The sequence below is a fragment of the Scyliorhinus torazame genome, chromosome 15 (assembly GCF_047496885.1).
Source record: "Scyliorhinus torazame isolate Kashiwa2021f chromosome 15, sScyTor2.1, whole genome shotgun sequence".
NCBI classification, from domain to species: domain Eukaryota; kingdom Metazoa; phylum Chordata; class Chondrichthyes; order Carcharhiniformes; family Scyliorhinidae; genus Scyliorhinus; species Scyliorhinus torazame.
Genome location: NC_092721.1, coordinates 197,040,682 through 197,053,355, shown reverse-complemented (window position 1 = coordinate 197,053,355; position 12,674 = coordinate 197,040,682). Strand labels below are relative to the sequence as shown.

The window sequence follows — 12,674 nt, the reverse complement described above, 5'->3', positions numbered from 1 at the left end:
TATCACTTCTGAATGTGGACGCAAAAGTATTGGCGAAGGTACTGGCGGGTAGGCTGGAGGAGTGCCTTCCGAAGGTGATAGGTGACGATCAGACGGGGTTCGTGAGAGGGAGGCAGCTCTTTTCAAACGTTAGAAGGGTATTGAACGTCATTATGGCACTGGCAGAGGGGAAGGAAACAGAGGTGGTTGTGGCATTGGACGCTGAGAAGGCGTTTGACTGGGTAGAATGGGGGTACTTGATGGCAGTTCTGGCGCGGTTTGGGATTGGACCAAGATTTGTGAACTGGGTAAAGCTACTATACAAGGAGCCGAGGGCGAGTGTCCGCACAAACAACATCAGCTCAAGATACTTTTCTCTCCACCGTGGGACTAGGCAGGGATGTCCTATGTCCCCCCTGCTGTTTGCACTCGCGATTGAGTCGTTGGCCATCGCATTAAGAAGTTCAGGGGTATGGAAAGGAATAGTGCGGGGGCGATAGAGCATAGGGTGTCCTTATATGCCGATGACTTGCTGTTATACCTGTCGGTCAGAGTGTGTTGATAGGGGAAATATTGGAGCTGCTGAGTGTTTGGGTCTTTCTCGGGGTACAAACTAAATCTAGACAAGAGAGAGTATTTTGTGGTCTCTCGGCCGGGGTTGGGGGCAAGGGGGGGGTCTGCCATTCCGTAGGACAGGGACTCACTTTAGGTACCTGGGGGTGCAGGTTGCCCGCGGGTGGGGGGGGGGGCTCCGCAGGTACAACATTTCTAGTTTGGTGGGGAGAGTGAAAGCTGATCTGGCAAGGTGGGATGGTCTCGCTCTGTCACTGGCGGGTCGGGTACAGGTGGTTAAAATGAACGTGTTGCCCCGATTTCGGTTTATTTTTTAGTGCCTGCCGATTTTCCTGCCAAAGGCTTTTTTCAGAGAGATTGAGGGAAGGGTTACTTCGTTCATATGGGGAGGGAAGGTGGCCAGAGTTAGAAAGATGCTGCTACAGAGGGGAAGGCAGGCAGGGGTTTGGGTCTTCCGAACCTGATGTATTACTACTGGGCGGCGAATGTGGAGAAGGTGCGGAGCTGGGGCAGAGGGGTTGATTCCCAGTGGGTCAGAATGGAGGAGAGTTTGCGCAGGGGGTCGGGATTGAAAGCACCAGCAACAGCGCCGCTCCCGATAGCCCTGGGGAAGTACTCAGGGAGTCCAGTAATAATAGCTTCATTGGGAATTTGGAGGCAGTTTCGCCAACACTTTGGGTTGGGGGCAGGGTCAAGGGAAATGCCGATTCGGGGGAACCACAGATTTGAGTAAGGGAGGTAGGATGGAAATTTTCGGAAATGGGAGGAGAAGGGGATTAAGACACTGAAAGATTTGTTTCTTAGGAGTCGATTTGCAGGATTGAAGGAGCTGGAAGCGAAGTATGGGCTGGAGCAGGGGGAAATGTTTAGATACATGCAGGTTTGAGATTTTGCCAGAAAGGAGATACAGAGCTTCCCGGTGGAGCCGGCCTCCACATTGCTGGAGGAGGTGCTGATGACAGGGGGACTGGAGAAGTGGTAGTGTCAGTGGTTTATGGAGCTATTTTGGAAGAGGAGAAGGCACCACTGGAAGGGATCAAAGAAAAGTGGGAGGAAGAGTTGGGAGAGGATATGGAGGAGGGGTTCTGGTGTGAGGTGCTCCGGAGAGTGAATGCCTCCACCTTGTGCGCGAGATTGGGGCTGATACAGCTGAAGGTGGTATACAGAGCACACCTCACGAGGGCGAGGATGAGCCGATTCTTTGAAGGAGTAGAAGATGTGTGTGAACGTTTTGGGGGGGGGGGGGGGGGTGCTAATCACGTTCATATGTTTTGGTCCTGTCCAAAGCTAGAGGATTACTGGAAAGAGGTTTTTAGGGTAATTTCTAAAGTGGTGCACGTGAAACTGGACCTGGGCCCCAAGGAGGCCATATTCAGGGTGTCGGACCAGCCAGGGTTGGAAACGGGTGCGGAGGCAGATGTTGTAGCCTTCGCCTCGTTGATCGGCCGAAGGTGGATCCCGATAGGTTAGAGAGCAACCTCTCCACCCAGTGCCCTGGCATGGCGGGGGTACCAGTTGGAATTCTTGACTCTTGAGAAGGTTAAGTTTGAACTGAGGGGAAGGATGGAGGGGTTCTACAATTCATGGGCATTATTCATTATGCACTTTCAAGAACTGGATAACATCGAACATTAGTTGGGGCATGTGGGTGGGAGGGTTGGGGGGGGGGGAGGGGGGCTGTGTGTGATAATGGAGGCTATGGGTAATTCTTGATTCCTTTTAGTCATTTGTTTGTGTGAACATGCGGGCTAATGTTTGGGGTTTGGTGGGAGGATGGGATCGTTATTGATATGGGGATTGACATATTTGTTACTGATCATTGTTTATTGTTGGTGGGTGTAAATTTGGGAGAAAATGTGAAAAAGGAGAATAAAAGATATTTAAAAATAAAATAAATAAAATAGAGCCCATGGTTTGGGTATATTAGCATGGATAGAAGATTGGCTAACTGATACAGAACAGATAGTCGGGAAAGGGGGAGCATTTTCAAGATGGAAATTGTAACTAGCGTCGTGCCACAGGGATCAGTGCTGGGACCACAGCTATTTACAAAATATATTAATGACTTGGACGGGGAAGTGAACGCACTATTGCCAAGTTTGCAGATGACACAAAAATAGGTGGGAAGGCAAGTGGCAAAGAGCTTACAGAGCGATATAGACAGGTTAGGTGAGTGGGCAATATGGCACATGGAATATAATGTAGGAAACATAAAGTTATGCACTTTTGTTGGGGGAATAAAGGAGCTGAATATGGAGAAAGACTGCAGAAAGCGGAGACACAGAGGGATTTGGGAGTTGTTGAATCCGCAGGACGCATAGACGATGGGTAGAAAATAACGAACAAGGTTTATTACAATACGAATCCAAACTTCTCCACTCCCCCAAGGGTCTCCTTTCCCAACCTGCACGCAGACCGAGGGTTGAGAGAGAATTGGGGCCCCTCTTGGTTAAGGGGAAGCCCCATCCCCTCGAAGGTCAGTTCACATTCCGGGGAGGTCATGGGAAACCGTATGGTCCTGACCCCCGAGTTGTAACAGGGGTCCTTGTGCATAAATTACAAACAACTGGCATGTAAGTTCAGCAGGTAATTGGGAAGGCAAATGGAAATTTTAAAGGAATGGAGCACAAAAATAGGGAACTCCTGCTAAAACTATACATGGTGCTAGGTAGACCACATGTGGAATCCCTTTATTTAAGGTAAGATATATTGGCATTGGAGGCAGTCCAGAAGGTTCACAAGGTTAATCCTGGGCATGCTGGAATTTTCTTCTGAGGGGAGATTTAAAAAATTTTTTTTAATAAATATTTTATTGAAAATTTTTGGTCAACCATCACAGTACATTGTGTATCCTTTACACAATAATATAACAGTATAAATAACAATGACCTGTTTTATAAACAAAGAATAAATAATATATAACAAAAACGAAAACTAAAACTAAAACGAAATGGCAACTGCCTTGTCTCAGATAAACACTCTCCAAAAATATGATTTAACAGTCCAATATACAATTATTTATAGCAACGACCTATACATATTATACATATATATTAACAACCCTGAGAGTTGTTAATATTAACAACCCCCCCCTCCCCTCAGGGCTGCTGCTGCTGCCTTCTTCTTTTTCATTCCCTCTATCTTTCGGTGAGGTATTCGACGAACGGTTGCCACCGCCTGGTGAACCCTTGAGCCGATCGCCTTAGGACGAACTTAATCCGTTCCAGCTTTATAAACCCTGCCATGTCATTTATCCAGGTCTCCACCCCCAGGGGCTTGGCTTCCTTCCACATCAACAGTATCCTGCGCCGGGCTACTAGGGACGCAAAGGCCAAAACATCGGCCTCTCTCGCCTCCTGCACTCCCGGCTCTTGTGCAACCCCAAATATAGCCAACCCCCAGCTTGGTTCGACCTGGACCCCCACTACTTTCGAAAGCACCTTTGTCACCCCCACCCAGAACCCCTGTAGTGCCGGACATGACCAGAACATGTGGGTGTGATTCGCTGGGCTTCTTGAGCATCTCGCACACCTATCCTCTACCCCAAAAAATTTACTGAGCCGTGCTCCAGTCATATGCGCCCTGTGTAACACCTTAAATTGAATCAGGCTTAGCCTGGCACACGAGGACGATGAGTTTACCCTACTTAGGGCATCCGCCCACAGGCCCTCCTCAATCTCCTCCCCCAGCTCTTCTTCCCATTTCCCTTTCAGCTCATCTACCATAATCTCCCCCTCGTCCCTCATTTCCCTATATAAATCAGACACCTTACCGTCCCCCACCCATGTCTTTGAGATCACTCTGTCCTGCACCTCATGCGTCGGGAGCTGCGGGAATTCCCTCACCTGTTGCCTCGCAAAAGCCCTCAGTTGCATATACCGGAATGCATTCCCTTGGGGCAACCCATATTTCTCAGTCAACGCTCCCAGACTTGCGAACTTCCCATCCACAAACAGATCTTTCAGTTGCGTTACTCCTGCTCTTTGCAATATTCCAAATCCCCCATCCATTCTCCCCGGGGCAAACCTATGGTTATTTCTTATTGGGGACCCCACCAAGGCTCCCGTCTTTCCCCTATGCCGTCTCCACTGTCCCCAAATTTTCAAAGTCGCCACCACCACCGGGCTTGTGGTGTATTTCTTCGGTGAGAACGGCAATGGGGCCGTCACCATAGCTTGTAGGCTAGTCCCCCTACAGGACGCCCTCTCCAATCTCTTCCACGCCGCTCCCTCCTCTTCTCCCATCCACTTACTCACCATTGAGATATTGACGGCCAAGTAGTACTCACTTAGGCTCGGTAGTGCCAGCCCCCCGCTATCCCTACTACGCTATAAGAATCCCGGCCCACACAAAACTCATGATACTCTTTTCGATCCTTTTGAAAAAAGCCTTCGTGATCACCACCGGGAGGCACTGAAACACAAAGAGGAATCTCGGGAGGACTACCATTTTAACCGCCTGCACCCTCCCTGCCAGTGACAGGGATACCATGTCCCATCTCTTGAAGTCCTCCTCCATTTGTTCCACCAATCGCGTTAAATTTAACCTATGCAATGTACCCCAATTCTTGGCTATCTGGATCCCCAAGTAACGAAAGTCCCTTGTTACCTTCCTCAGCGGAAAGTCCTCTATTTCTCTGCTCTGCTCCCCTGGATGCACCACAAACAACTCACTTTTCCCCATGTTCAGTTTATATCCTGAGAATTCTCCAAACTCCCGAAGTGTCCGCATTATCTCTGGCATCCCCTCCGCCGGGTCCGCTACATATAACAAATCATCCGCATAGAGATACCCGGTGTTCTTCTCCTCCTCTAAGTACTCCCCTCCACTTCTTGGAACCCCTCAATGCTATTGCCAGGGGCTCAATCGCCAGTGCAAACAATAATGGGGACAGAGGGCATCCCTGCCTTGTCCCTCTATGGAGCCGAAAGTATGCAGATCCCCGTCCAGTCGTGACCACACTCGCCACTGGGGTCCTATACAACAGCTGCACCCATCCAACATACTCATCTCCAAAACCAAATCTCCTCAGCACCTCCCACAAATAATCCCACTCCACTCTATCAAATGCTTTCTCGGCATCCATCGCCACCACTATCTCCGCTTCCCCCTCTGGTGGGGGCATCATCATTACCCCTAGCAGCCTCCGTATATTCGTATTCAGCTGTCTCCCCTTCACAAACCCAGTTTGGTCCTCAAGGACCACCCTCGGGACAAAATCCTCTATCCTCATTGCCATTACCTTGGCCAGAATCTTAGCGTCTACATTTAGGAGGGAAATAGGTCTATAGGACCCGCATTGCAGCGGGTCCTTTTCCTTCTTTAGGAGAAGCGATATCGTTGCCTCAGACATAGTCGGGGGCAGCTGCCCCCTTTCCTTTGCCTCATTAAAGGTCCTCATCAGTAGCGGGGCGAGCAAGTCCACATATTTCCTGTAAAATTCAACTGGGAATCCATCCGGTCCCAGAGCCTTCCCCGCCTCCATGCCCATAATTCCTTTCACTACTTCCTCTATTTCAATCTGTGCTCCCAGTCTCACCCTTTCCTGCCCCTCCACCTTGGGAAATTCCAGCCGGTCCAGAAAGCCCATCATTCTCTCCCTCCCATCCGGGGGTTGCGCTTCATATAATTTTTTATAAAATGTCTTGAACACTCCATTCACTCTCTCCGCTCCCCGCTCCATCTCTCCTTCCTCATCCCTCACTCCCCCTATTTCCCTCGCTGCTCCCCTTTTCCTCAATTGGTGGGCCAGCAACCTGCTCGCCTTCTCCCCATATTCGTACTGTACACCCTGTGCCTTCCTCCACTGTGCCTCTGCAGTACCCGTTGTCAGCAAGTCAAATTCTACGTGTAGCCTTTGCCTTTCCCTGTACAGTCCCTCCTCCGGTGCCTCCGCATATTGCCTGTCCACCCTCAGAAGTTCTTGCAGCAACCGCTCCCGTTCCCTACTCTCCTGCTTTCCTTTATGTGCCCTTATTGATATCAGCTCCCCTCTAACCACTGCCTTCAGCGCCTCCCAGACCACTCCCACCTGGGCCTCCCCATTATCATTGAGTTCCAAGTACTTTTCAATGCACCCCCTCACCCTTAGACACACACCCTCATCTGCCATTAGTCCCATGTCCATTCTCCAGGGTGGGCGCCCTTCTGTTTCCTCCCCTATCTCCAAGTCCACCCAATGTGGAGCGTGATCCGAAATGGCTATAGCCGTATACTCCGTTCCCCTCACCTTCGGGATCAACGCCCTTCCCAAAACAAAAAAGTCTATTCGCGAATAGACTTTGTGGACATAGGAGAAAAACGAAAACTCCTTACTCCTAGGTCTACTAAATCTCCACGGGTCTACTCCTCCCATCTGCTCCATAAAATCTTTAAGCACCTTGGCTGCTGCCGGCCTCCTTCCAGTCCTGGACCTCGACCTGTCCAGCCCTGGTTCCAACACCGTATTGAAATCTCCCCCCATTACCAACTTTCCCACCTCTAGGTCCGGGATGCGTCCTAGCATACGCCTCATAAAATTGGCATCATCCCAGTTCGGGGCATATACATTTACCAAAACCACCGTCTCCCCCTGTAGTTTGCCACTCACCATCACGTATCTGCCCCTGCTATCCGCCACTATAGTCTTTGCCTCAAACATTACCCACTTCCCCACTAATATAGCCACCCCCCTGTTTTTCGCATCTAGCCCCGAATGGAACACCTGCCCCACCCAACCTTTGCGTAGTCTCACCTGGTCTATCAGTTTCAAGTGCGTTTCCTGTAACATAACCACGTCTGCCTTAAGTTTCTTAAGGTGGGCGAGTACCTGTGCCCTCTTTATCGGCCCGTTCAGCCCTCTCACGTTCCACGTGATCAGCCGGGTTGGGGGGCTTTTTACCCCCCCCCCCTTGTTGATTAGCCATCCCCTTTTTCCAGCTCCTCACCCGGTTCCCACGCAGCTGTGTCCCCCCCAGGCGGTGCCCCCCTGCCCATCCCACCCCATACCAGCTCCCCCCTCTTCCCAGCAGCAGCAGCCCAATAATTCCCCCCTCCCACCCCCCCCGCTAGATCCCCCACTAGCGTAGTTACACCCCCCCATGTTGCTCCCAGAAGTCAGCAAACTTTGGCCGACCTCGGCTTCCTCCCGTGACCTCGGCTCGCACCGTGCGACGCCCCCTCCTTCCTGCTTCCCTATTCCCGCCATGATTATCATAGCGCGGGAACCGAGCCCGCGCTTCCCCCTTGGCCCCGCCGCCAATGGCCAACGCCCCATCTCTTCCACCTCCTTTCCTCCCCCCACCACCTCCTGTGGAAGAGAGAAAAGTTACCACATCACAGGATTAATAACATAAAACTCCTCTTTCCCCCCTTTTTACCCCCCTCTTCGCCCCCCACCACTTTGTTTCAAACGTTCTTTTTTTTAATAACCCGCTCATTCCAATTTTTCTTCCACGATAAAAGTCCACGCCTCATCCGCCGTCTCAAAGTAGTGGTGCCTCCCTTGATATGTGACCCACAGTCTTGCCGGTTGCAGCATTCCGAATTTTATCTTCTTTTTGTGAAGCACCGCCTTGGCCCAATTAAAGCTCGCCCTCCTTCTCGCCACCTCCGCACTCCAGTCTTGGTATACGCGGATCACCGCGTTCTCCCACTTACTGCTCCGAGTTTTCTTTGCCCATCTAAGGACCATCTCTCTATCCTTAAAACGGAGGAATCTCACCACTATGGCTCTAGGAATTTCTCCTGCTCTCGGTCCTCGCGCCATCACTCGGTATGCTCCCTCCACCTCCAGCGGACCCGCCGGGGCCTCCGCTCCCATTAACGAGTGCAGCATCATGCTCACATATGCCCCGACGTCCGCTCCCTCCGCACCTTCAGGAAGACCAAGAATCCTTAGGTTGTTCCTCCTCGCGTTGTTCTCCAGCGCCTCCAGCCTTTCCACACATCGTTTATGGTGTGCCTCGTGCATCTCCGTCTTCACCACCAGGTCCTGTATGTCGTCCTCATTCTCGGCAGCCTTTGCCTTCACGACCCGAAGCTCCCGCTCCTGGGTCTTTTGCTCCTCCTTTAGCCCTTCGATCGCCTGTAATATCGGGGCCAACAGCTCCTTCTTCATTTCCTTTTTGAGTTCTTCCACGCAGCGTTTCAAAAACTCGTGTTGTTCAGGGCCCCATATTAAACTGCCACCTTCCGACGCCATCTTGGTTTTTGCTTGCCTTCCTTGCCGCTGCTCTAAAGGATCCACCGCAATCCGGCCACCTTCCTCTCCTTTTTTCATCCGTATCCAGGGGGGATTCCCTTCTGGTTCACCGCACAGTACTTTTAGCCGTTAAAATTGCCGTTGGGGCTCTTATTAAGAGCCCAAAAGTCCGTTCCACCGGGAGCTGCCGAAACGTGCGACTCAGCTGGTCATCGCCGCACCCGGAAGTCTCTGAGGGGAGATTTAGTAGGTTGGGCCTGGACTCATTGGAGATTAGAAGAATGCAAGGTGACCTTATTGAAACATACAGAATTCACAGGGAGCTTGAGAGGATAGATGCTGAGAGGTTGTTTCCTCTTGTGGGAGTGTGTAGGAGCAAAGGACATAATCTCAGAGTAAGGGGTCACCCATTTCAGACAGAAATGAAGAGGAATTTCTTCTCTCCGAGCGTAGCAAATCTGTGGAACTCTTTACCGCCAAAAGCTGTGGAGGCCAGTCATTAACTATGTTCAAGGCTGAGATAGACATCTTTTTTAAATCAGGAAGGGAATCCAGGATAATGGGGATACACTGGGAAAGTGGAGTTGAGGAATTCATCAGATCAGCCATGATTTCATTGAATGGCAGAGCAGACTCGATGGGCCAAATGGCCTACTTCTGCTCCTACATCTATGGAAGTATTTTTGAAGTGTAGTCACTGCCATAATGCAGGAAATACGATCGCCAATTAACTCCTGCATCCAGTAATGTGACAATGACCAGATAATAATAATAATCTTTATTGTCACAAGTTGGCTTACATTAACACTGCAATGAAGTTACAGTGAAAAGCCCCTAGTCGCCACACTCCGGCACCTGTTCGGGTACACGGAGGGAGAATTCAGAATGACCAAATTACCTAACAGCACGACTTTCGGGACTTGTGGGAGGAAACCGGAGCATCCGGAGGAAACCCATGCAGACACAGGGAGAACGTGCAGACTCCGCACAGACAGTGACCCAGTCAGGAATCGAACCTGGGGCCCTGGCGCTGTGAAGCAACAGTGCTAACCACTGTGGTACTGTTTCTCCAAGGAAAACAGTCCCAATCTCTCCACATAGGTACAGTTCTTCATCCCTGAAATCATTATTGTGAATCTCCTCCGTACTCTTTCTATGCCTTCACACTGTCCATGTATGGTGGCCAGAACTGGATGCAGCACTCCAGATGAAGCCGAACAAGTGGCTTATACAAGTTCAACATGACCCCCCTTACCCTTGTACTTGGTGCCCTATTAACAAAGCCTAAGATACTAGATTTTATTATTAGTGATACGAGTTGATGGATAAATGCTGCCCAGGACCCTCTTCTTTGATACCGATGTGTGACTGGGGTCTGGTTTAATGGCTCATTCAAAATACCACAGTCCCATCAGATTCTTCCCATCCTGCACTCAATGTCCAACAGATTCCTGAAGGGCGAGGTGGGGAAGGAAGTGTTAGTAATATATATGTTAAGATGGGTTGGATGAAACAAAATTAATCTCTGGGTGAGCCACAAACATGAAAGCCCGTGTATTAATGACGTTTTACTTTGCAAGAGCCCTGCAGAGAAGTCAAGAAGTGGTTTGGCGACAAGGTGGTTAGCACTGCTGCCTCACTGCACCAGGGACCTGGGTTCAATTCCGGCCATGGGTGTCTGTGTGGAGTTTGCACATTCTCCCTGTGTCTGTATGGGTTTCCCCCCGTTTCCAACCACATTCCAACGATGTGCAGGTTGGGTGGGGAAGTGGGCCTAGGCACAGTGCTCTTTCAGAGGGTCAGTGCGAACTCAATGGGCTGAATGGCCTCCTTCTGCACTGTAGCAATTCTATGGTTTTACTGCTTCAGCAGTCTCACGGTTAGTCATGCTCTGCAAGAACAGTACTGACCATTTGTTTTGGTCAAACAACATAAAATGCCCAGCGGGGTCTGCTGTGCAATCCTTTCAGTGCTCCCTCTGGAATACTAAGGCAATCTGTTGCTCATAGCTAAAGCCTGAGTCAGGCAAGTGGGGCCAGTGGCCACGATCCTGACTACAAATAGCCAGAGGGTTCCTCCAATCAGCACAAGACCCACACATTATGATGCTCGAGATGGGAAATCAGAGTTAAGAGGAGAAACATCAGATACCGAGACACCTCCTCACTCCACTCTGAGCAACTGTGGCTCAGTGGGCAGCCTTTGGGGTAGAAGGTTCAAGTCCCACTCCAAAGGTTTGAGCACATAACCTAGGCTGACACTTCCAGCGCAGTACTGAGGAAGTTCTGCACTGTCAGGGGAGCTGTCCTTTTGGATGAGGTGCTCAAACAGAGGTTCTGCCGGCCTTCTCATAGGAGTTTAAAAGATTCACAACACTATTAAAAGGTCAGAGGGTGGTGCCCTGTACAACATTTATCCCTTAACCAACACCTAAAAGCAGATTGTCTGGTTATTTAGCTCACTGCACTTTGTGGAACCTTTGCTAAGCACAAACTGGCTGCTGCCTCTGCCTCGTCAATGATCACGAACATACGTCAAAACTTTTTAATTGGGTGCAAAATTCTTTGGGGTGGCCCGAGGATGTGAAAGGAGCTCTAAAAATACAAGTTTTTTGTAACAGTTTCTTACTACTTTAAAAATGCCTTAACGATAAGAGTGAACATATGAAGACGACCTTCTCTGGCTCCAGAGTCAGCAGGCATCAATTTAACAGGGTAAGCTCCAAGGCAAGGAGAAGGATTGGTAGAAATTTATTTATTTATTTTATACATTTAGAGTATCCAATTTTTTTTCTTTTTCCAATGAAGGGGCAATTTAGCGTGGCCAATCCACCGAACCTGCACATCTTTGGGTTGTGGGGGTGAAACCCAGGCAGACACGGGGAGAATGTGCAAACTCCAAACAGACAGTGACCCAGGTCCGGGATCCGAATCCAGGTAGAAATTTATTTTAAGCGGCAGATTGAAGGACAGAATTTGCAATCCAGCTCTTGGTCTGTAGCATTGTAGGCAACAGATGAGGGACATATCAGCCATGATAGAATGGCGAAGCAGATCGATGGGCCGAGTGACCTAATTCTGTTCCTTTATCTTATGAACTTATAGAATGCTTTGCCACCGTGACTGGTTAATGCAAACACCACTGGATCCTTTAAGGAAAATGTAATTGAAATGTAAAGTAGAGGTACAGTTCTTCGGGCAGAGAGGATGGCAGTGATATTAGTTGAGAGTACCCCGTTAAAGAGCAAGTACAGACACAATTGGCTGAAGACATTTAGAAGTCAGCATGACAGGAAAAAGTATATTGAAAACCGCAACAGTAGGGCAAAGATGGGGAGGGCAGGTCCAAACTCGTGGCAAGCACATTTAGGAGTCATGTCAAGAAAGTCTCCTCCACACAGTGACTGGCATAAGGACTGGGTTCCGTGCCGTGACTGTGTACAGGCTGATACTCACAGGCTGTTTTATCCACGGGCACAAATCGAACCTCTGTGATTGGATCGCTGTCGTCGTCATCCTCCTCCTCCTCCCCATCAGGGGTCTTTTCATCCATATTTGTTTCTTTGCATTCCTTGGCTTGCACGCAAAGATAGCATTGTTATTTCAGCAAAGGTATCACTGTCGAGCAGTATTTTGTTTTAAAACCAAAAAATAAAAAGAGTCAAACAGAAATAGCTGGAATCCACTCAGCAAATCGGGCAGCATCTGCGAAGAGAGGAAGGTAAGGTTAACGCTTTAGGTTGACGACCTTTCGTCAGAACTGCGCAGGATTATCGACCTGAAACATTAACTCTACCTTCTGCTTCTCTTTTTTTTCTTTGGAAATATGTTTTGCCAGGGGAGGAAAAAAGAGGATAGTGTGGTCAGGTTCCACCAGGGATGTCCAATTTGTGATCTCCGTTGCCCATCGGGTGCATACCATGGAGCCTCAAGCTCCACTT

General features: G+C 49.6%; 1 protein-coding gene across 2 annotated transcripts in view; it reads right to left on the bottom strand.

Moving 5' to 3' along the window:
* Nucleotides 1-12,674, bottom strand: part of clns1a (chloride channel, nucleotide-sensitive, 1A) — a 49,640-nt gene that overhangs the window by 21,989 nt on the left and 14,977 nt on the right. For both annotated transcript variants that reach the window (XM_072477372.1, XM_072477371.1), the window contains exon 3: nt 12,190-12,309. In XM_072477372.1, coding sequence (XP_072333473.1) covers nt 12,190-12,309 — 120 coding nt within the window. The remainder of the gene's footprint in view (nt 1-12,189; nt 12,310-12,674) is intronic.